The sequence below is a fragment of the Pongo abelii genome, chromosome 16 (genome assembly GCF_028885655.2).
Source record: "Pongo abelii isolate AG06213 chromosome 16, NHGRI_mPonAbe1-v2.0_pri, whole genome shotgun sequence".
NCBI lineage: Eukaryota > Metazoa > Chordata > Mammalia > Primates > Hominidae > Pongo > Pongo abelii.
Genome location: NC_072001.2, coordinates 79,749,757 through 79,774,132, shown reverse-complemented (window position 1 = coordinate 79,774,132; position 24,376 = coordinate 79,749,757). Strand labels below are relative to the sequence as shown.

At 36.7% G+C, this 24,376-nt stretch overlaps 1 protein-coding gene across 28 annotated transcripts in view; it reads left to right on the top strand.

The window, feature by feature from the left end:
• Positions 1-24,376, top strand: part of SCAPER (S-phase cyclin A associated protein in the ER) — a 555,380-nt gene that overhangs the window by 421,737 nt on the left and 109,267 nt on the right. For all 28 annotated transcript variants that reach the window (NM_001374332.1, XM_063716003.1, XM_063715996.1 and 25 more), the window contains 1 exon segment: positions 9,272-9,395. In NM_001374332.1, coding sequence (NP_001361261.1) covers positions 9,272-9,395 — 124 coding nt within the window.

The following is a 24,376-nucleotide window of genomic DNA, read 5'->3' as shown; positions in this document are numbered from 1 at the left end:
ACTCCCGACAGAATGAATGAGACAAGGATCTTGCCTAGAAGCAACTTAGGCTGGTTATGTAACAGAATATAGTTTTCAGTGGTTTGACCTAAGTCTCAGTTTCAGCCTCTAGAATTGACACGTGCTTTCAGGTGGGCCACTCCTGCAGGGCCAGGCCTAGATTACACGTCTCATTCTGTGAGAGGGGCACTGACTTAGGTTCACTTCAGGCCTTAGACTTCTAAGCACAGTTAGATCCCCCTAGTTTCACATAATTCTTTTAAATAATATCTAAAGAAACTAATTTGGAGCTTTATAAAGATAAAGCATAATTTGAGAATGACTAAATGCATGTAAACTGTATGCTATTTATTAAATCCTTAGTGCAAACCAAAGATACTCAGTAAATTACATATGCATTGGGGCTCTGGTATTAACATTTGTCTCTCCCTTTCCTAAGGAATTGGAAAACTCCAGGTCTGGGTGTTCTGGTCCAGTCTAGAGGGTTCTCATCAAACTAATACTATATCAACTGCTAATCATCTTTGTTTTGCGAGGATCTGTCCTTTTACATTTATCGCATCAGGCTAATTCTGTTCTTACTTGAGGGCAAAATGATAATTGATAAAAACACCAAGTTTCTCTTTGCGGCCATATTTATGTGATCCTGGTACTTGCTATCCCTACTTGGCACAGAATTTTACTGTGCCAGAACTTAAAGCCATTCTCTCTCCCCCATGTAGATTTTGTGAAATTGCCTTTGGCAGTTGTTTAAAAATGGTTGCTCTCTTGACACAGGTGTGTGACAATGGATTTTGGTGAACAGTGTTTTTTTTTTAAGCCTTAACCACTGCAGACTGCACAAGAATATAAACTATGTACTTTCTAAGTTATGTTATTAAACCTTCCCACATGGCAACCACCTGGAGCTTTTCTGTTTAACTATTTTATAATGTCTTAGGTGTGTACTACACTTGTATTCTATTACTGTCCTTTTTCTATATGTCCTGCACTTATTGTCAAAAGACCCAATTTTATGATACTTTTCCTATCCCCTGTTTTTTGAGAGGAAACATTTTCAGTGAAAAGACTTACTGACACAAAAATTCACTCACATATTCATGATTTTTTGGAGCAGAAAGCCTTTATCTCAAACCCCCCAACCACAGGGTACTTTTGACAGGATGGACAATAAGTTTTTAATGTCTTCTCAAAAGATACTTTGAAAATCTGGTGCTTTCTGTTTGATGTTAAAAAGTGCTTCTAGTCATTTGAGTTTAAAATTACAGGGAAAGCTGCTTGGGTAGACCACCCAGGCTGGGTTCAAAGGAGTGATCTTTCTAAGACAGGTACTCCTCAAATAGAGGTTGTCTTTCAAACAAGTTTTACTGAAAGGACAAGTTTTTCCTGACCCTGAGTTTTTTGGTTCCCTCATCCTTTTTTTTCCTCATCAGAAAGTGGTTTCTTTGTGAAAGTTTCTCAGGAGAGTTTTGTGAGCATAAGATTATGTAGATATACATTCCACACTTTACCCATAAATGACTTTTCTGTATAATGTAAAGCACAGAGGGCATTAGGACATTAGTCCCATACCGTGTGTTGTTTGTTCATGCCTCATGATAACGCACAGAAGATTTGAAACAAGTAGTAGGAATCCCATTGAATAAAACAAACAAAAAAAGAAATTAAAAATAAAGGTTGTATAAATATAGTTCAAAACCAAAGGGAAAATAGGATAAACTATAGAGTTGTAATGTTCCACACATTATTCTTAACTTAATACCCCGAAATATTTTTAAAAGCCTTTAGAGATCTGCAATTTTATATATTAACTCTACTATAAAGCTACAATACACAAAACAATGTGAAATAGACACAATGATAGATAGTTATCAATTAGAATCTGATAAAGATGGCATTTCAAACCAGTGGAGAAAGGAGGGTTTATTTAATACTTCTTCATGGGAAAAATAAATTCAGGCTCCTGTCTCACACAACACACCAAAATAAATTCTAAATGAATCAGCAGTGAATTAGAAAACCATAAAATTACCATACACAGTGATAATTCAAGGAAAATAAATACAAATGGTTAGAAGGTGATACAAATGAATAATTACCTCATCTCATAGTGAGAGTGAGAATTTTTAAGGCACAAAAGGAAAAGCAGGAAAAAGAAAACTACAAAAATTGTTAGACTACATAGAATTGTTTAGTCTCAATATATTTTAAAAACTTTAACATAAGCAAAATGGAAGATAAAAGTTAAGCTGAAAAAAATATTAACAATATGTATTAACCATTTGTCATATTTATAATGAGATAATCTTACTAAGTTATTTTTAAAAGATGAAAACCTCCTCCCCAAATTTTAAAATAGCAAACTAGAACAATTAACAGAAAGATAACGATAAATAGCAACTTTATTTTGAAGAAAAATAAGAAAGTAAATGTCTTTTTCCCTTATCCCCAAATCAAGTTTATATTGTGAATTCAAAGGCAAAGCTCATAAAAGCGCCAGAAGTAAATTTAAAAGAATATTTTTACAATATTCAAATAGAATGGCCTTTCTAAGTCTGATAGAAATCTCAGATGTCCTAAAGGAAAAGTTTGGCAGATTGTATCAAATAAAAATGTAAAAGTTATTTATGACAAAAAAAAAAACTTAAAAAAAAAAAATTAAGATAGCAATAAACTGGAAAAGTTATTTTTAAAATATGACCAAAAGGGTTAACATCTATATTATCAGTAAAGAGCCTTATAAATAAATAAGGAAAACACACCCCAATAGAAAATGAGTAGAAGGCACACCGTGATAATGCAAGAAAATGTAAATAGACATGGCAAATAAACACTGGAAAAAATCTCTAATCATACTGATAATCAAAGAAATGTAACCTTTAAAATACCAGTTTTATTTAGCTGTCAAATTGGTAAATATTTGTTTTAATGAGATTATTTAATGTTGGTGAAAGCATGGAAAAAATATTTTTCTCGGGGTATAAATTGATTAAAATTTTTTTTCTGGAGGGCAGTTTAAATTTGATAATATCTATCAAAAGGCTTCATAAAATGTTCATATTCTTTGACTCAAATTATCATTATTGGAAATTTATCCTAGGGAAGAAGGCAGAGTAGTACAGAATGATTTGTTCAGCAGCTGTTGTAAACATGGGTTGTGCTGTTAACCTGCACAGCATCTCAGCCATTGTCCTATATTTGCAGAATTCTCAAGCATATAAGATGGCTCTCTCACTATAGAACCTGAGAATGCCAAGTATTTGCTTCCCAGTCTTTATTGTGTTTAAGATACAGGAATGTGACCAAGGTTTTACAATCCACCATACCCACACTAGACTTTCACTCTGAAGGCAATGAAGTAAAGAAGCAAAGACATCTCAAACTGTATTCTCTGGAGAGTTTGAGGCAGCTATATCTAGTGTTCAAAGTCAGAATGTTAGTTCAGTCTGTCTCATATGGTGCCCAGTGGTTTTTTTTTCAGCAGACCAGTCTGGTGTGTTCTTTAGATATGAGTTCTGGAAGTGTAACTTCAACACCTAAGTTTTCCAAATTCTATTATATACACAAGTAGCCTGTCAATTAATTTCTTTTCTATTTAAATCAACCTGAGCTTCCCCCCACCAACACCATGGTTTGCAACTAAGAATTCTGACTGTGTTAAAACAACTTTATTTATAACATTGAAAATTGGACAGAATAGTAAGAGATTAATTGAAGTAAATTTTTATATCCACAGGATGAGACACTATTTAGCTTTTAAAGACCATGCAGTATTTCTCAGTTTAAGTATTTTACTCAGAGAGGGAACTTAGTAGAAGACATTAAGTACTTAGAAAATTCTTGGAAGGCTGGGTGTGTTGGCTAACGCCTATAATCCCAACACTTTGGGAGGCCTAGGTGGAAGGAGGGATCAGTTGAGGCCAGGAAGTCAAGACCAGCCTGGGCAACATAGTGATACCCTGTCTCTACAAAAAAAAAAAAAAAATTAGCTGGGTGTGGTGATGTGTACCTGTAGACCCAGCTACTCTGGAGGCTGAGGTGGGAGCATCACTTGAGCCTAGGAGTTTCAGGCTGCAGTGAGCTATGATCATGCCACTGCACTCCAGCCTGGGTGACAGAACAACACCCTGTACAAGGAAGGAAGGAAGGAAGGAAGGAAGGGAGGGAGGGAGGGAGGAAGTACAGGGGAGGGGAGGGGAGGGGAGGCGAGGGAGAAAATTGTTGTAAGACTTCTAGATTGACTCCTAAAACAATACCAAACAAATTCACAGGGGTGCTGCTCCTTCTGAGGCCAGCACAAGTTAGGGAGGAAATGTGTGGCTAATGCCACACCAACAACTATCTCTTACACCCAAGAAACCACAGAATATATACCCGAAGCTACAGACGAGAAATTAGCACGACTTCTCCCACTAATTTTTGATGGCCAGGAAGCTGGAAAATGGACCCCAGAATGCTGCTGCAGGAAAGTCTCATGTTTCCAAACCTTGCTAATAACAGCCAAGAGCCACAGGAAGATGTCTGACTCACATTCAACCTCCAAATCTTGTAGGATACTGTTTGTGTAGGGGAGAATAAAAGGCTTTCATATGCACAGATTGTCTCTGGAAGGATATGTAAACCAGTAACCATGATGATTTCTAAGATGAGGCTGGGGGACATGAGTAATAGGGAGAAACTTTTCATAATGTACTTTTTTTGTTTTGGCATAATTGTACTGTGGTCATCATCACCTATTCAGAAAGTTAGCAAATTAAATTTTACTTGGATCTTAGCTCAGTAGTTTTCACCGTATCGCAAAGGAACACACACCCCCAGGCCTCTAAGGACGCTTTCAAGGGTCTTTGAAAGGGGAGAGCAGGGTAGGTCGCTGGGTCCCCAACTTCTGCTTCAGCCAGAGCAACTCTGATTTTATCAGTTCTTTGGTTCAAGCTTCTGAGTAAGATTTTGTTTGAAGAAAGAATTTCCCTGCTCTTCTTAAAAATTAAAACCTGGTGGGGCATGGTGGCTCACGCCTGTAATCCCAGCACTTTGGGAGGCCAAGGCAGGTTGATCACCTGAGGTCAGGAGTTCGAGACCAGCCTGGCCAACATGGTGATAAAAACACAAAAATTAGCTGGGTGTGGTGGTGTGTGCCTGTAATCCCAGTTACTCGGGAGGCTGAGGCAGGAGAATAGCTTGAACCCAAGAGGCAGAAGTTGCAGTGAGCTGAGATCATGCCACTGCACTCTAGCCTGGGCAACAGAGCTAGACTCCCCCTTAAAAAAAAAATTAAAGGCTAGTGTTATAGAAGAATATTAGATGTCATGGAGAACTGTTCATTATTATATATTAATTAAGAAATGGGAAAATGGGATAAAAAATAAATGTAAATTTATTTATAAGAATAGGAAAAAGATTAGAAGTACAAATACCAAATTTTCTCTTGATAGTATTTTAGTATTTCTTTGTGGTTCTCTTTCCCAAATTTATGACAATTATTTTTAAAATTATTTTTATCAGCATAAATGCACATTATTTTTAAATTAAATAGAAAAATACTCTTGAAAATTTAGACATGTTATCAAATAAATGAAGTGGTGCTGGTTGACATCTGTGAAGAATTTGCTAGATAGAACCTCCAACTGATATGTCATAAATGTGTTAGATGTGGGTCAAGGTTTTTTTTTTTTCATTACTCAGGGAAATTGGGTGAGGCTGGAAACAGATGAGTCTCCTCCTGGCTCCCATCAACTTAGTCCTTTCAGCATTTATGTGAACATACCATGAAAAAATTTGGCAAGCACTGTGCTTTACTAACCTGGAAATAAGCATCCGTAGCATGCTTTAATTTGATTCTGTTTATTAACATATTATTTATACCTTATTCATTAAGAATAATAAGATTAATATCCCAAATAATAGACTAATAGCCATAATAAGGGCTACCATTTATTAAGTACTTAATCGTGTGCCAGGCACTGTCCTAAGTACTTTACGTCTATTATCTCAATTCTCATGACAGCCATACAAAGTTTAGATATTCCAGTTTTATAGGTGAAAACATGGATGCTATTATGTGAAATTAGTAACTAACTTGCTAAAATCTTGAATGGTAGAAGTAGGATTCTAACTAGGATCTTACTCCAATGTCTCTAGTCTTAACCAGTATATTCTACTGTGCCCTTTTTTCAGGAACCTGTCAATTATGTGAAGCAGTATACAGCTGTATCAGACAGATGATTACAAGTATAACAAGGGCTCTCTTCACCATCTCTCTCCCACTAGAGCATCAGCTCCATAAGGACAGAGAACTTGCCTGTCTCATCCACCTAGTACAATACCTGGAACATCATAAGAAGTTAGATATTTTTTGAATGAACAAATAACTCTGGCTGCACATCAAAATTGTCCATAAAGATTTTGAAACATTCAGATGTCAGGAGCCTACCCCATCTCCCAACTAGTATCACCAAGGGAAGAATTCAGGCAAGCATATATTTTTAAAGATCTACAGGTACCAGGCATGGTGGCCCACGCCTGTAATCTCAACACTTTGGGAGGCTGAGGTGGGTGGATCACATGAGGCCAGGAATTCAAGACCAGCCTGGCCAACAAGAGGAAACCTGTCTCTACTAAAAATATAAAAATTTGATGGGTGTGGTGGCACACACCTGTAATCCCAGCTCCTTGGGAGGCTGAGGTGGGAGAATAGCTTGAACCCAGGAGTCAGAGGTTGCAGTGAGCCGAGATTGTTCTACTTCACTCCAGCCTGGGTGATAAAGTTAGACCCTGTCTCAAAAAAATAAATAAATAAATAAAGTAAAATGAAACTACAGGTGATCCTAATGCTTAGTCAAGATACAGAACCCCTACCCGAGAGCAGTGGTTCTCTAACTTCAATATGCAGCAGAATTACCTGCAGAACTTGTTAAAATCCCCAGAGCTTCTGTTTACTAGGTCTGGGTTAGAGCTTGATAATTTGCATTTCTTGCAAGTTCCCAATACTGCTGGTCTGTGAATCACATGTTTAAGATCTGTCCTAGAGACTTGGTTGTAAGGGACTAAATCAAAAAATTTTACCTAGAACTTAAGCAGGAGATTTAGTCAGACAGGCCAAAATAAACATTGATCACTCAGGCAATGCAGGTTTTAGTCACAGTATTCAAAACATCCAGGAATCTGTCGTGCCCATTGAGCTTGTTGCTCTAAGAGTTTCTTTCAACAATTGCATATCATTTTTTTCCAAGCCAAACTATATCTAGCTTTATTAAAGTTACTTTCCAAAAACAATCAGGTTATTTCAGGCAGGACATGGGCAGATAATCGATAACGGTGTACAACAACTTTTAAACTCCCTTCTTCAATGGACTACCAAAATCAGAAAGCCACTATAAAACCCAGTGAAGTCTTCATTTTACGCTCTGAACAGGGAAAGTTTAGAGTGAGGGTTGACATTTCACCTTTAGCATGTTGTTTAACAGCTTTTCATGAACTGACCCTGACTTCCAGGAAATGAAATAAAAATGGCAGAATTTATCTGAAAATCTGAAAATCCACAGTCTAGAAATGGAAACTCTACTCTTTTTTGGGGGGCTCCATCTCAGTGGCACCACTGGAAAGTCTGATTGCCTGACACACTGTTAACCAATTACTGGAGGGTCAGGGCCCAACAGAGTTTGGGTTTAAGGGAGTTAAATCTGTGTTGAAGATGACAAGGGAGAAGAGGATATAACAACTAATTTGTTTTTTCATACCACAAGGGATTTCTGCCAAGGTGGCTACATGTCTGAGAGTCATGGAATCCCTCTTCCTGGGAATCAAGAAGTCTCTCAAAATGGAAAGGGAAAGGTGTTTTCCCCACATCAATCCAGCATCAGAGACATTCTATTAGTAACCTATGACCCTTCCCCACAATACAACAGTAAAGCGTTCTGTGTGCTAACAACATAGCTTTGAAAAAGTAAAACAAGGCCAGGCATGGTGGTTCGTTCACTTTGAGAGGCCGAGGCGGGTGGATCACCTGAGGTCAGGAGCTCGAGACCAGCCTGGCCAACATGGTGAAACCACGTCTCTACTAAAAATACAAAAATTAGCAGGGCATGGTGGCAGGTTCCTGTAATCCCAGCTACTGGGGAAGCTGAGGCAGGAGTAAAAAAAAAGTAAAACAAATTTTGCATTTTTATAAAACTTGATAAAAATAGTATTTCAAACTATACAGTCACCAGAAGTACACAGTCACCAAAAATGCACACGCTTCACTTGGCATCTCCAGCACCTTCAGCTTTCTGTGCCTGGTCTGTTTTGGCATCTTCATTTTCTGCAGGGTTATTCCCCTCCCTGCCAGTGTCAGCATTTTCCTTTTTCCTTGTGGGTACCTCCTCTCTCTCTGTTGCAGGGGACTTTTTAGGGTTGGGCTCTGGCTTTGGAGGAGCAGGTTAAGCAGACAACCTTGTGGATCTTCTCTGGCTTGTTCTTCACCTTGGCTCTGTCGCCTTTAGCATCCCCTTCAGCTTTTTCTTGGGCATGGCAGTGATGTGGCAGGACATAGGCCATGGATGCAGGAATGCAGCAGCAGGCAGACTTTGGTCAGGCTGGGGTCGTTCTTGCCCCTTCTTCACATTGCTCAGGCTCTGGGGGCTTCATAGTTTTTTCAGCATATTTTTTTAACCTCCTAGAGAAAAACATTTATTTGATCAGTTTGACCTTAAACTGTTTGGGCCCATGCAGGCCAGTTTTTACACTCTGGGAAAGATGTCTTCATCTGCTTAGGCACTCATCTATGACCCGCCTCCAAGCAGTGTGGTGTCCACTCCCTAGAACTCCAGGGTCTTATCTTACACGGAGAGCCTCCAGTTTCTCCTTATGGGTGCTCTCTTCTTCCATGATCTTTCTTATCCTAGACCAGGAGATCTAGCAACAGAAGTTTTGATAGAGCCCTTTTCCTTTTTTTTCTGGGTATTATTTCAAGAACCAGAGTTCCTAGATAACATCTAGTCTTAGAGTATTCAGAAACTGTCATAGACTAGTAAAATATGTTTCCGTTGTCTGCAACTGTAGCTAATAGAAATTAGTAAGAGTTATTAGGTACCAGTGAACACTGGGCTTTGGGTGAAAATTATAAGCTTTTATATCTAGCTGATGGGCCTTGTACCTAATAATATTTGGCTTGGTTTTTAAAGTGACTTCCATCTCATGCCTGTTGCTTTCGTACCATTCGTTTTATGTATTTTTAATTGTTTAAAGAAGAGCTGCTCGGGTTTTATAAATGGTGTTTTTCCCCTTCTTTTAGGTCTCTCTGCAATGCAATCAATGTTTACAACCTCACCTGCAATAACTGTTCGGAAAACTGCATTGATGTTCTGTTTAGTAACAAGATTACCTTCTTAATGGACCTCCTGATACACCAGTTGACGGTATGTAATATTATTGCTTTGAGTTAGAAGCAGTTAAGGTTTGAGAAATAGTCCCTGTGGAGAAAACTAAAAGAATTCAACTTATTTACTCTCCAGATGAAAAAAAAAGCAGAAGAAAGTGAAGATGACTGTGAGAGTAGAGACTGGCAGACAAATTTATTAATAATTTGAAATTTTTGCATTGGATTCTTTTAAGTTCCAATACTTAATGGATAATAGACTTATAACACTTGCCAAGGTTATGGATTTACATAGTTAGACTGGGGCTTTGGAATTAGTTGGATGCAAAGCCAAACCTCTAAAGCCACAGGAATTAGTACTGTAGAAAGGAAGAACGTTAGGAAAGCCTCAAAACCTCTCTTGCCAGGTTAAGTTAAAAGGGTCAGTTTAAGAGGACTTTTTGATGGATATTTAGATTATTTTAGAAAAGAAAACTCCTCTGTTAGGAAGGGGAAAACTTGTTATATTGTTGAAATGGGAACAAGCAGCCAATTTTCACCTTAAATTTTACTTCAGTTCACAGATGTTGAAAGAGGTAAGCTCAATGTAATAGCCAAAGGTTTAAGTATGTCAACTGCAGTCGCCAGGAGTTTCCTGGTGAAGTTTCTAAGCCCCTGAGGTATTGGCACAAAATAGCTCTCAAGCTACAAGTTTATAACACAAGAGATTTATTTTTCAGAACCGATGTACTTTTACTCAGCACACAGTTCTAGTAACTCTTCCTTAAACTACAAGCTATTACCTCTATCTGGTTAATTTCTATGCATTTTGCAGTCCTTTACCAAAGCTTAATGTTACCTTCTTCATGAAATCTTCCCCAGCCTGACTCTTTCCCCAAATTCAGGTTAAGTATACTTCTTATGTGATCTTAAGCATTACATCTCTGATAGAACTGATGACATTGAACTGTATTTAACTATTTTCTTGTCAGTTTCCCCCACTAGCCATAAAGTCATTGAGGACAGGAAGTAAGTTATCACTATCTCCAAGACTCTAACATAGGACCTGGCACTTAGTAGATTCAGTACATCATTGTATGTATGTGTGGGTGAATAAATGAATTTTGATACATCACAAGCTGAAAATCAGAAATGGAATTATGAAGCCCTTACAGTCAGACATATTGACATTGAGAGGGAATAGCAATAAGGGAAAGCAAACAAAAATACAGATCTGGAACTGTTGCACAAGTACAACAATGGCTTTTTATAGTGATGATAGTGGGTCATCAATCAAAGGCTACATTATATATGATTTTGTCTAAAAAATAAGGCATTAAAATATAAATAAGAAATTTTAGCAAAAAAAAAAATTCTATCAGAAATATTTGAAAGGCAGCACAAGGAGAAAAGATAACATTTGTTGTATGGCCTTATATCCCAGGGATTTTAATGTATTTGCTTCATTTAATTTTGAAAACAGCCTCTTAAATCAGTATTACTATTCCATTTCAAAGATGAGGAAATTTGAGTCCCAGAGAGGTTGACTTGCCCAAGGCTGCATAGATATTAAGTCAGAAAGCCAAGAATCAGACCTAGGTGTATCAAACCCAAGTTGGGGGACATTCTGCACAATAACTGACTAATATTTTTCAAAAACGTCAATATCATGAAAGACAAGGAAAAAGTGAGGAACTGTCACAGAATGGAGGAGACTAAGGAGACATAACAATTAAATGTAATGTATGATCCTGGACCAGAAAAAGGACATCAGTGGGAAAACTTGGAAATTCAAGTAAGATCTATAGAATAGTCTGTTTTATTGGCTCAATGTTAATTTCCTCCTTTCAATTATTATACTGTTTTTGTAAGATGTTAACAGTAAGGGACACTGGGTTTAAAGGAATGCTCTATTTTTGCAAAGTATTTGTTTACTTAAAATTATTTCAAAACAAGAATGAAAAAAAAAAAAACTTCATGCTCTCCTATCATTTCATACTGCATCATCTGGAAGAATTTACTCCATGAAGATTATTCTATGTTGGTGGTGGAAGAAGAGACATTACTTTGAACAGAACAAGTAATGAAAGAGAATGGAACAAGAAATGAAAGAGAATGGCATTTGAAATGTGAGGGAATGAACAAGAAGACTTAAAGAAAGAATCTTGGTTCTGCTTATGTATAGATGTCATATGTCATAATATAGATGACATATTGTCTTAGTCCAGGCTGCTGTTACAAAATACCATAGACTGGGTGGCTTATAAACAACAGTAATTTATTTCTCACATTCTGTAGTCTGGAAGTTCAAGATCAAAGTACCACCATAAGTTATGGTGAGGGCCCTCTTTCAGATTTCAAACTGCTGACATGTCCACTTTATCCCCAGATGGTAAAAAGACTGCAAGCTAATTCTCTGGCCTCTTTTTATAAGGGCACTAATCCCATTCATGAGGATTCCATCGTTATGACCAAATTACCTCCCACAGGCCCCATCTCCAGATATCATCACATTAAGCATTATATTTCAACATGTGAATTTGGGAGGGACACAGCATTCGGACCCTAGTACATACAGTAAATGATATGATGGCAGCCTGTATGGAGTAGTATGGGAGCACAAAGAAAGATAATCAGTGATCCTCTCTGGGACATCACAAAAGAGGGACATTTGAGTTAGTTCTCAGCTCCTCATAATAGCTCTCATTTATTAAGTACCAACCGTGGGCCTGAAGCTGGTAGGTACCTTGATCATTTTCTTCTTCTTTGAAATCCCTAGTTGCCTTTGAATAATAAAGCCCTAGTTCCCTTTGAATAACCTTCGTTGTAACCCAAGGTTTGTTGACCTCAGAAAAGCTTTTAATCTCTCAGTGGATTTGACCACATTCTATGTTTATTCTGCCCATGAATTTTGCTCAGTTTGGAACTGGGATCCTGGGACATTAGTTTGCCAAACACATTTTATCCTTTTTTTTCTTATACATGGCACTTTCTGAGTTTTTTCATTCCTTTTGGGCCCTTTATTTTATCACTGTCAGTTCTTACTGTTGCTGTGACTGGGTTTGTGGCAGTGAGTAAAGGAGGTTGTGTTTCCTGGTTTGGGGTGGTTGGTGATGGTGATTTTTATGTTTCTGAAAATCACTTGAGTGTATTTTCATTTTTCTTGCTAACTGATTTTAATGTACATGTAACTGAAATATGGACCACTGACTTATTAGTATCCTTTAAATAAGGGATTAAAAAATAGTTGTCAATACATTTTCCAACAAGAATAGAAAAAAGCATAAAAGAAGCTAATTAATTGTGATCTGGTGTTATTTATAAGACAACTGATTATCCTCAGGTACTGTTGTCTTTCTGGTTATGTTTAGCAAACCCAGGTGGTTTAGGAGACAGTTTTCTTCTAGCCATGTGGAGTTTGTTTTGGCACTCTTGTATTTCATTTTAATTACTATTTCCAAAGCATTGTACAGATGCCTGGGTTACAGAGGTGAGTTGGACACAGTTCCATCACTCTAGAAGCCCACAGTTAAGGAAGGAAGAAATTGCATATGCAAATATTAATGACTATAGGAAGCTATGAGAAGTTCTATAATGTTATCAGAGCTACAACGTAGCTCAGACAACCTAGTAGAGTACCTAGCACATAATAGGTGCTTATTCAGTATTTGATGAATGAATGAATACATTCTGACTTGCGGAATTGGGAAGATTTGGGGGAAGAAGTTTAATTTGATCATATCTTGAATACCTTGAAGCCAGGAGTTCAAAGCTACAGTGGGCCATGATTGTGCCACTGCACTCCAGTCTCGGCAACAGAGTGAGATCCTATCTTAAAAAAAAAAAAAAAAGACACCTCAACTCTCAGCTTCTCCTCTGGGAGGGAGAGAGAAGAGTGGAGCATGTGTACAATATCCCAGCTTTTTGGAAGGCTGCCTGAAAGACTGCTGTCTGTCTTGCCTGACTTGGGACTAGCATACTTTGGATGCTGCTGAGAACAACAAAGAACAGGGAGGCTTGCTGCCATAAAACTAGAGAAAGTGCAATGTGTATTAGTCTGTTTTCACACTGCTATAAAGAATTCCATGAGACTGGGTAATTTATAAAGAAAAGAGGTTTAATTTACTCACAGTTCTGCAGGCTGTACAGTACTTGAGAAACTTACAATCATAGCAGAAGATGAAGGGGAAGCAGGTACATTTTACATGACTGAAGAAGGAGGAGGAGAGTGAAGGAGGAGATGCTACACACTTTTAAACAACCGATCTTGTGAAAACTCACTATCACAAGAACAGCAAGGGGGACATCTACCCCCATGATCCAGTCACCTCCCACCAGGCCCTTCCTCCAACATTGAAGGTTACAATTCAACATGACTTCTGGGCAGGGACACAAATCCAAACCATATCATAGTGCTAAAGACAGATACCAGAGGAAGGAAGAGATTATGATTACTTGAATAAGAAAGCAGCAAGCATCTCTAGTTGAGAAATTGCATACATCGGCCTAGAGAAGTTGTATCCCCCACCAAAGTTTTCAGAGGCCCCCAGAACCCCTAGCTGAGCTCATTAGTGATGGTTTTCCATACTACAAAAGCCAGTTCATAAAGACTGGAAGAAGTGGCTTTTTTTGTCAAGTGCACAGATCCCAACAAAGCTCTCAAGACGTAGAAGAAACAGGGAAACATGGCCTGAAGAAAGGAGCAAGATAAATCTTCACAAACCAATCCTAAAGAAACAAAGACATGAATTACCTGAAAGAATTCAAAATACCCCTCATAAAGATGCTCTATGAGCTCAAGGTAACAATGCATGAGCAAAATGAGAATATCAACAAAGAGACAGAAAATACAAAAAAAAAAAAAAAACAAACAATTTTGGAACTGAAGAATACAATAACTACACTGAAAAATTCACAATAGGGGTTCAACAGCAGACTCAGTCAAGCGGAAGAAAGAAACAGCAAACTCAAGACAAGTTATTTCACGTTATCCACCTAGAGGAACAAAAAGAGAAAGAATGAGAAAGAGTGATGAAAGCCTAAGGGATTTGTGGCATACGCCAACCCATATACACATTATGGAAAGTTCACAAGAAGAAGAGAGAAAGGAATGGGCAGAAAGTTTACTTAAATAATGACCCAAAACTTCCCAAATCTGGGAAAGAAAATGGACATCCAGATTCAAGAAGACTAAAGGACCCCAAATAAGATCAACATAAAGAAATACACACCAAGACACATTATAATAAAATTGTCAAACTCTCAAAGACAGTAAGAGAATTTTGAAAACAAGAAAAAAGTGACTTGTGTACTAGGGAACACACTTCAGACTATCAACATATTTCTCAGCAGAAACCCTGCAGGCCAGAAGGGAGTGGAGGGATATATTCAAAGTGCCAATTAACTGATCTTTGACAAGATTGCCAGGAATACACAGCAGGAAAAAGATAGTCTTCAATAAATTGTGTTGGGAAAACTGGATATCCACATGCAGAAGAATGATATTGGACCCTTATCTTACACCATACACAAAAATGAACTCAAAACTGATTAAACACTTAAATATAAGACTTGAACTAAAAAAACTCCAAATTAAAACATAGGGGAAAACCTTCATAACATTGATCTTGACTGTGATTTGTTGGATATGACACCAAAGCAGGGGCAACAAAAGCCAAAAATAGATAAATGAGATTACGTTAAACTAAAAAGCTTCCGCATCAGAGGACACAATCAACAGTGCAGAAAGGCAATGTACAGAATGAAAGAAAATATTTGTAAACCATATGTCTGATAAAGGGGTGCTGTGGGCTGAATGTTTGTGTCCCCAGAATTCATATGTTGAAACCTAATCACCACTGTGATGGAATTAGGAGGAGGAGCCTTTGAAAGGTGATTCCATCATGAGGTCTTTGCCCTCATGAATACGATCAGAACCCTTATGAAAGATGCCCCAGAGAGCTGCCTTGCCCCTTCTGTCAGATGAGGTCACAGCTGGAAAGCGCCTTCTATAAACCAGAAAGCACCACTTCTGCCAGCATCTTGATCTCAGGACTTCCTAACTTCCTGAACTGTGAGAAATAAATTTGTTTGTTGTTTATAACAGTATTTTGTTATAGCAGCTCAAATGGAATAAGTCAGAAGTTAATATCCAAAATATATAAAGAACTACAACTCAGTAGCAAAAATATATGATAATCAATTAAAAATGAGCAAAGGGCTTAAATAGACATTTCTTCAAAGAAAATATACAGTTGAACAACAGGTATATGGAAAGATTACCAAAATCACTAATCATTGTGAAAATGCAAATCAAAACCACAATGAGATATCACCTCGTACCTGTTAGGATGGCTGTTATAAAACAAATCAGAAAATAAGTATTGGTAGGAGTGTGGTGATATTGGAAATGTGCACTTTTGGTGCAGCCACTAAGGAAAAAAGTATGGAATTTCCTCAAAAAAATTAAAAACAGAACTACCATATGATTCATCAATCCTGCTTCTGGGTATTTATTCAAAATAATTAAAATTGGGATCTTGAATAGATGTCTGCACTGCCATGTTCACCTCAGCATTATTCACAAGAGCCAAGAGGTGGAAATACCTAAATATTCATCAACAAATGAGTGGATAAAGAAAATGTGGCATATACAATTGACTCTTAAACAACACAAGTTTGAACTGCATAGGTCTATTTATGCATAGATTTTTTTTTCAACCAAACATGGATCAAAAATGCAGTCTCCATGGGATACAAAATCCACACATATGTAGGACTGACTTTCCATATATGCAGCTTCCACAGAGCTGACTGCAGAACTTGAGAATATGCAGATTTGGGTATACACAGGGAGCACTGAACGAATCCCCTGTGTGTACTGAGGGACAACTGTACAAACAATGGAATATTAATCAACCTTAAAAAAGAAGGGAATTCTGTCACATGCTATAATGTATAAACCTTGATGACGCTGTAAGTGAAATAAGCCAATTACAAAAACAGAAATACTGCATGATTCTACTTAAATGACATATCTAAAAGAATCAACCTCATAGAAACAAAGTAGAATGGTGGTTGCCAGGGACCAAGGGGAGGGGAAAGCAGAGTTGTTTAATAGGTTTAGCGTTTCAGTCAAGTGAGATGAAAAAGTTCTAGAGATCCATTTTACAGCAATGTGCATATAGTTAACAATATTGTAATATGCACCTAAAAATTGATAAAGAAAATTTATGTTATATGTCTTTTTACAAAAAAAAAGACCAGTGAAAGTACTACTGAGTGCTGTGAAAATAGATGGATAAGCTTTTAATGTTGGGCAAGATCTAAACAGTCCAATATACTGATGAGCAAATTGAGATGTGGAAAAGGATCACAGAGCTACCTAGTGGCAGAACCATGACCTGGACCCTGGTCTTCTGAGTCCCTGACCAGGACTTCCCTTCCTATAAGCTAAATTGATGTGTCCTCATTTTCTTAAGTTGACAAATGAAACAAAACAACAATTTTGTGACTTTAATTTTATAAGCTTAATAGTATTACTTTGGTAAGATATACTGAAAAAGCACTTAATTAAAAGATTTATAATTTCTTGATGTTTCATTGCATTTTAAAAGGCATTAAATATTTTATTAGCAGTCTTATTTTTAATTCATAGTGACCTGTTCCTTATGAAATATTTAACGAATACACTGATAAATTGTGTGTATGTATTTTTGGGAGCCAAGGAGATTGTTAATTGAAAAGTGATGTACTAACCTTAAATAATTGATATGATACTGTTGAATCAGAGAGGCTGCTGGTGAGCTCTTCAGAAGGTGACAAGAAAGCCCTGGATACAAACAAAGGAAATCTAAGTGCAACCTTACAGCAAGGGGATTGTTTTTCACTTAGTCATGTGCAGAGCCATCCAGGTGCCTGTTGATTTTCATTACAGCAGCAAGGCCTGGAACTCTCCATTCACCACATTGTTTCTTTATATTGAGTTGCCAGAACATAGACTCCATAGTTAATTACATGGGAGCAAAAATCCCTCAACACTGCAGGTAACAGTACTCTTCCAGTTGCATCTTGTTTCCTTCTTTCCTCACTATATAGTATGGTACTTGCTCAGCATATCTAGGACACGTTGCCTTTTCCTTCAACAAAAGTGTGAACTCTGTTTATGTCTCCTGTGCCATATGTCTTATTGACACAGCATTTCAAAACTGAAGAGGAGGCCTTCATAGTATGTAGTCTATTTCAGTCCACTCGTTTTATAGATGAGGATAATGGAGATAAAAGAGGAGAGGGATGGGAGATATGTGGGGTTGGATACTTGCCCAAGTTCTACAGCCTGTTACCACTATAACTGGGATGCAAATTCAGGTCTTCTAAATCCTAAGTTAACTTTCTATTATTTTACTTAACGGACTGCCCATTTCTAAAGTTGGTGGGAACAGTTAAGGGATGTTGTGTGTATGGAGCTTTACTCTCAAAGCTACATTCAGAATTCAGCTGGTAAAAGAACATGGGCCAGATTTTAACTCAGATTGCCTTTCTACTACATTCATATGAAATAGTATCCTCACCACCATTATCACTATCACCTAAAATAATTAAATGACTACTTGAGGGAGAAGCTGACACTTGTACCTTCATCAGTGTAAAAGATATGTCACACTGCTTACAAATACTGATAGATAACGCAAACAGAAAATTATTAAAGGTGTAAAAGGTTTCAGTAAAACAATTAACAGTTTAATGCACATAGAATCCTATGTACAACATTAGAGAATATATATTCTCTATAAGCACATATGGAAGATTTATAAGAATTATTCACTAAGCCATAAGCAAGTATTATCAAATTTGAAAGAATCTACATCATAGAAGATGACCCAGTTCTGCTTCGGTTATGGATGAATAAGCTCCTATCAGACTGACGCTCCTGCAGACAACAAATGTAAATGCTGAGTAAAGTATGTGAAAACAAATACCTGAAAGGTACTAAGGACCAATGAAAAGCAGATCCTGGTGGGAATAGTCACTTGGAAGAAAGGAACAGCTTTGGGTAAGTTTCCTGGTTGTATGGCTTTCAGCATGAGGGCAGGCTACAGTTGGTGCCACATGGGCTGGCTAGAACTCAATAGAAAATCCACAATCTTTTTATCCTGAAGAACCAGAGGACAGAATTCAGGCCAAAGACAAGTGCTAGAATGTTAGGAGGATATTCAGGAGAAAAGCTACAAAGGGGTATCCCCTAAGTATTTACAAATACCTGCATGATTCTGAATATACTGTACATGTATGAGACAACTCCATATAACTCAGCTAAAGACAGAAGAACTAAACTGGGATTTGAGCTGCTATTCACTAGTAGAGTTTTGCAGTTTGAGTCCAACAAAGTCAAATGGCTACTTTAAAAAGAAAATATCAACACCTGTAAGAGAAATATAGCAGAATCCAGATTCTTCATGACATAGCATTCACAGTGTTTGGGATTTCTTGACATAAAGAGAAAGAAGATGTGCACTATTTTCAAGAGTTAAGGCAATTAACAGAGGCCAATCCTGAGATGACACAGATGTTAGAATTAGCAAACAAGGATATTAAAACAACTTTATGACTCAGCTCAATGACAGAAAGAAAAATGTGCTGATAATGAAGGATATGAAATATCACAGAAGTAAAAACATAATAAAGAATCAAACAGAAATTTAAAAACTAGAAAATACAATACCTGAAATAAAAAACTTACTGTATGAGTTAATAAATGAGAAAGAATGATGAAAAACAGAAAAATCACCATTAGGCAAAAACCAAAGTAATAAATATTGCAGGAGAGAATCGTCAGTGGATGCAAAAATTAGTGGACAATGTATGATGAGAAAGAGGATATTTACATAATCTCAAAATAATTTCCCACAAAATAATCTTTTTTGTAAAAAAAAAAAAAAACGGGGGGGGGAGGATAGTAACTTCACAGTGAAAACCTTGGTAGACATCACTTTAAGCAAGTTATCAAAAGTAACATCACTACTACTGATGTTGCTATGTCAACATCAGTACCCTCTGATAATAATACATGTTTACAAGCTCACAGCATCACTTCTATGATATTCTTGCCAAAAGTGCATAACCACCATCAAATTATGAGAAAACATCAGACCAAAAATTAAGGGACATTTTACAAAATAACTAACCAAAGCTATTTCAAATATAAAGACTGAAAAACATATTAGAGGAGACTAAAGAGGTATGACAATTCATTGTGGAATCTTGGATTGGATCCTGGACTGAAAAAAAGAATATTAGTGGGGAAACTGGCAAAACTCTTATAAGGTCTGTAGATAAGTTAATTGTTTTGAGCCAGTGTTAATTTTCTGGTTTTGGTAATTGTGCTATAGTTGTATAGGATATTAACATTGAGGAAAGCTAGGAGAAGCCTAAAATTGCTTACCAAAAGTTTTAAATTTTTAAAAATTCACTAGATGGGTTTAACAGCAGGTTGGAGATGACAGAGGAAAGGGTCATTAAACTTGAAGTCACATCAATAGGAATTAATGTAGTCTGAAGAATGGAAAGAGAATTTAAAAGGGAACAGAGCTTAGAGACTTTTGAGACAGTATCAAACAGTGTAACATACATATCACTGGATATCCAAAAGGCGAAGAGAGAGAGAATGAGACATGAACATTTTTTTGTAAAAAATAATGGCTAAAATATTTTCCAATTTTAGTGAAAAACATAAATATGCAGATTCAAGAAGCTCAGAAAAGGAAGTTAAATTGTCCCCATTTGCAGATGGCATGATCTTATATTTAGAAAAACCCAGACTCCACCAAAAAACTCTTAGATCTGATAAATGAATTCAGTAAAGTTGCAGAATACAAAATCAACTTATAAAAATCAGTAACATTTCTATACACCAATGATGAAATAGCTGAAAAATTAAGAAGGCAATCCCTTCTATAATAGCTATAAAAATAAAATTCTTAGGAATAAATTTAGCCAAAAAGGTGAAAGACATCTACAAGGAAAACTACAAAACACTGAGAAAGAAACTGATGAGGACCCAGGAAAGATATCCATGCTGATGGATCAGAATAATTAATATAATAAAATGACTATACTACCTAAAGAAACCTACAGATTCAGTGCAATCCCTATCAAAACACCAATTTCATTTTTCGTAGAAACAGAAAAAAAATCATATATTACAAGGCCACAGTAACCAAAACAGCATGATGTTGGTATAAAAACAGCCGTACAGATCAATGGAACAGAAAAGAGAATCCAGAAATAAATCCACTTATTTATAGCCAACTGATTTTTGACAAGATGCCAAGAACATACATTGGGGAATGGACACCCTCTTTAGTAAGTGGTGCTGGGAAAACTGGATAACCACATGCAGAATAATGAGACTAGACCCCTATCTCTCACCATGTATGAAAATCAACTCAAAATGAATTACAGACCTAAACAAAAGACTAAAATTATATAACTGCTAGAAGAAAACATAGGGGAAACTCTGCTGGACATTAGTCTAGGCAAAGATTTTATAGCTAAGACCTCAAAAGTGCAGGCAACAAAAATAGACAAATGGACTATATTAAACTAAAAACCTTCTACACAGCAAAGGAAACGATTGACAGAGTGAAGAGACAAACTGTTGAAAGGGAGAAAATATTTACGAACTATTCATCCAACAAGCAACTAATATCCAGAGTATACAACAGCAAAAAAAACCCTAATAATTCCATTAAAAAGTGAGCAAAAGACATGAATAGATACTTCACTGAAGACATACAGATAGCCAACAGGTATATGAAAAACTGCTGAACATCACTAATCATCAAGAGAATGCAAATCAAAACCACAATGAGATGTCATCTTACTCCAGTTAGAATATATATAGAATATGTATATATGCACACACACATAATGGAATACTACTTAGCCATAGAAAAGAATGACATCCTGTCATATGCAAAAACATAGGTGGAACTGGAAGTCGTTATGTCAAGTGAAATAAGCGAGGCACAAAAAGACAAATACCACATGTTCTGACTCACGTGGGAGCTAAAAAAAAGTTTAATTCAGCCAGGCACAGTGGCTCATTCCTGCAATCCCAGCAATTTGGAAGGCCAAGGCAGGAGGGTCACTTGAGCCCAGGAGTTTTGAGACCAGCCTTGGCAATGCAGTAAGACTCCATCTCTACAAAAAATAAAAAAGAATTTGCCAGGCATGGTGGCACATGCCTATAGTTCCAGCTACCTGGGATGCTGAGATGAGAGGATTGCTTGAGCCCAGGAGGTCAAGGCTGCAGTGAGCCTTGATTATGCCACTGCATCCCAGCTTGGGCAACAGAACGAAACCTTGTCTCAAAAAATAAATAAATAAATAAATAAATAAGTTGATCCTATGGAGATAGAGAGTAGAAAGCTAGTTATTATTAGAGGCCTGGAAGGGTGTGTGGTGACAGGGGCAGATAAAGAGAGATTGGTTAATGGGTACAAACATGCGGTTAAATAGAAGGAATAAATTCCAGTGTACAATAGCTAGCAGAGTAGGGTGACTGTAGTTTACAACAGTGTATTGTATATTTCAAAATAGCTGGAAGACAGGTCGTGAAATGTTCCCAGCATCTAGAAATGATAAATACTTGAGGTAATAGATGCCCTAAATATCCTAACTTGATCATTACACATGACCAAAATACCACATGTACTCCATGAAATGTACAAACATTATATATTGGTTTTTTAAAGCTAGATACAAAAGAGAAGCTCAGACACTCCAAAAAGGCTAAATACAAAGAAAATCAAGCTAGGCAAATCATAGTCAAACTGCTAAAAGTGTGTGTGTATATATGTGTATATATATATGTATGTGTGTGTGTGTGTGTGTGTGTGTATGTTTGTATTTGTGGATATATATGTGTGTGTGTATATATACACTTTCAAAATATTCTCTCTATATATATGATTTTCTCTCTCTACATATATAGTTTTTCTCTCTTTCCCTTTATATACACGCACACACACACACACAGTGGAGTATGTGGAGTCTGTATGTGTGGGTATATATGTGTGCAGGTATATATAAGGAGAATATATAGTGAGAGAATATATAAAGAGAGTGTATCTTGAAAGTAGACAAATTTCATAGAGGTAAATAATTCATATAATGTCTTCTTAGCAGAGGCCAGAAGACAGTGAGCATCTTTAGAGTGCTTAAAGAAGAAATAAATATCAATCTGGAATTCTATATCCATCAAAATATCCTTCAAGAATAAATGTGAAATAAATACATTTTCATATTAAATATATATACACCTCAGAGAATTTGCTGACAACAGACCTGCACTACTAGAAATGCTAAAGGAAGTTCTTCAGGCTGAAGGGAAATGAAACCCAGTGAAAATTTCTATCTTCAGGAAATGATAAAGAGCAGTGGAAACGGACTCTATATTTATTTTAAATTTTTAAAAAATACATGTGATGGTTAAATTTTACTTTAAAATTTTACTTTAAAAGTTAAATTTTCCATTTCGTTCTGTGAAGTTATGACATATGTAAAGTGTACTACATATTATTATAATATAGAGAATGGGAAGGACAGAAAATGAACCCATGAGCTTACAAGCTTTCTACACTTTACACACAGTGCTACAATACCAGCTTAAGGAGACTGTGAGAAGTTAAGGTTGTGTAAGTAACTCCTTCAAGCAACCACTAGCAAAATAACTTAGAAGCCAATGGTAAATTAAAATAGGATTCTAAAATATATTCAAATATTTCAAAAGAAGAAAGGAAAAGAGGAATTAGAGAATAAAACACAGAGGGGACAAACAGAAAAGAAATAATAAAACAGTAGACCTAAACCCAATGTGTCAGTAATCAAATGTGTAAAGCCAACTGGGCATGGTGGCTCATGCCTATAATCCCAGCACTGTGGGAGGCGAGGCCGACGGGTCACAAGGTCAGGAGGTCGAGACCATCCTGGCTAACACAGTGAAACCCCGTCTCTACTAAAAATACAAAAAAATTAGCCGGGCATGGTGGCAGGCACCTGTAGTCCTAGCTACTCGGAGGCCGAGGCAGGAGAATCGCTTGAACCTGGGAGGCGGAGGTTGCAGTGAGCTGAGATTGTGCCACTGCACTCCAGCCTGGGTGACCGAGCGAGACTCCGTCTTAAAAAAAAAAAAAAAAAAAAGTGTGTAAAGCCCTCCGGTTACAAGGCAGAAATTGTTGGAATGGATAAAAAGACCTAACCATGTGCTATATCTACATGAAATGCATTTAAAATATAAAGACCGAACCCATATAAATACAGGTTGAAAGTGGATAAAAAGACATACATAGTAAGCTTAAGAAGTAGCTATATTAATATCAAAGTAGAATTTAATATCACTGTATTAGTAGATGCAAAGAGGCATTGCCTATTAATAGAATATCAAATGAACAGGAAGATATAACAGTCATAAATGTGTATACTACAAAATACACGAAGCAAAAATTGACAGAATATAAGGGAGAAAGAAACAATTTCCGTATGAGAATTTCCATTCTCAGAGATGGATATTTTAACAGACCTCTTTAAGCAACTGATAAAATAACTAGATCAAAAAAATCAGTAAAGATATACATGATATGAACAATACCATTATCAACCACTTTGACCTAATTGATATTTATAGATCACTGCACCTAGCAACTGTAGAATACACACATTCTTTCTGAGCATACTGAGGATGTTCAAGATACACTATATGCTGGACCATAAGACAGTTTTAATCCATTTAAAGAGCTTGAAATCATGGAAAATATGTTCTCTGAGACAGTGGGATTAAGTTAGAACTCAATATTATGTATCTACAAATTCACAAAGAAATGAGAAAATATTTTGAACTGAAAAGTATTTTCAATGAAAATATAGCATCAGGAAACAACAGATGCTGGCGAAGATGTGGAGAAATAGGAACGCTTTTACACTGTAGGTGGGAGTGTAAATTAGTTCAACCATTGTGGAAGAAAGTGTGGCAATTCCTCAAGG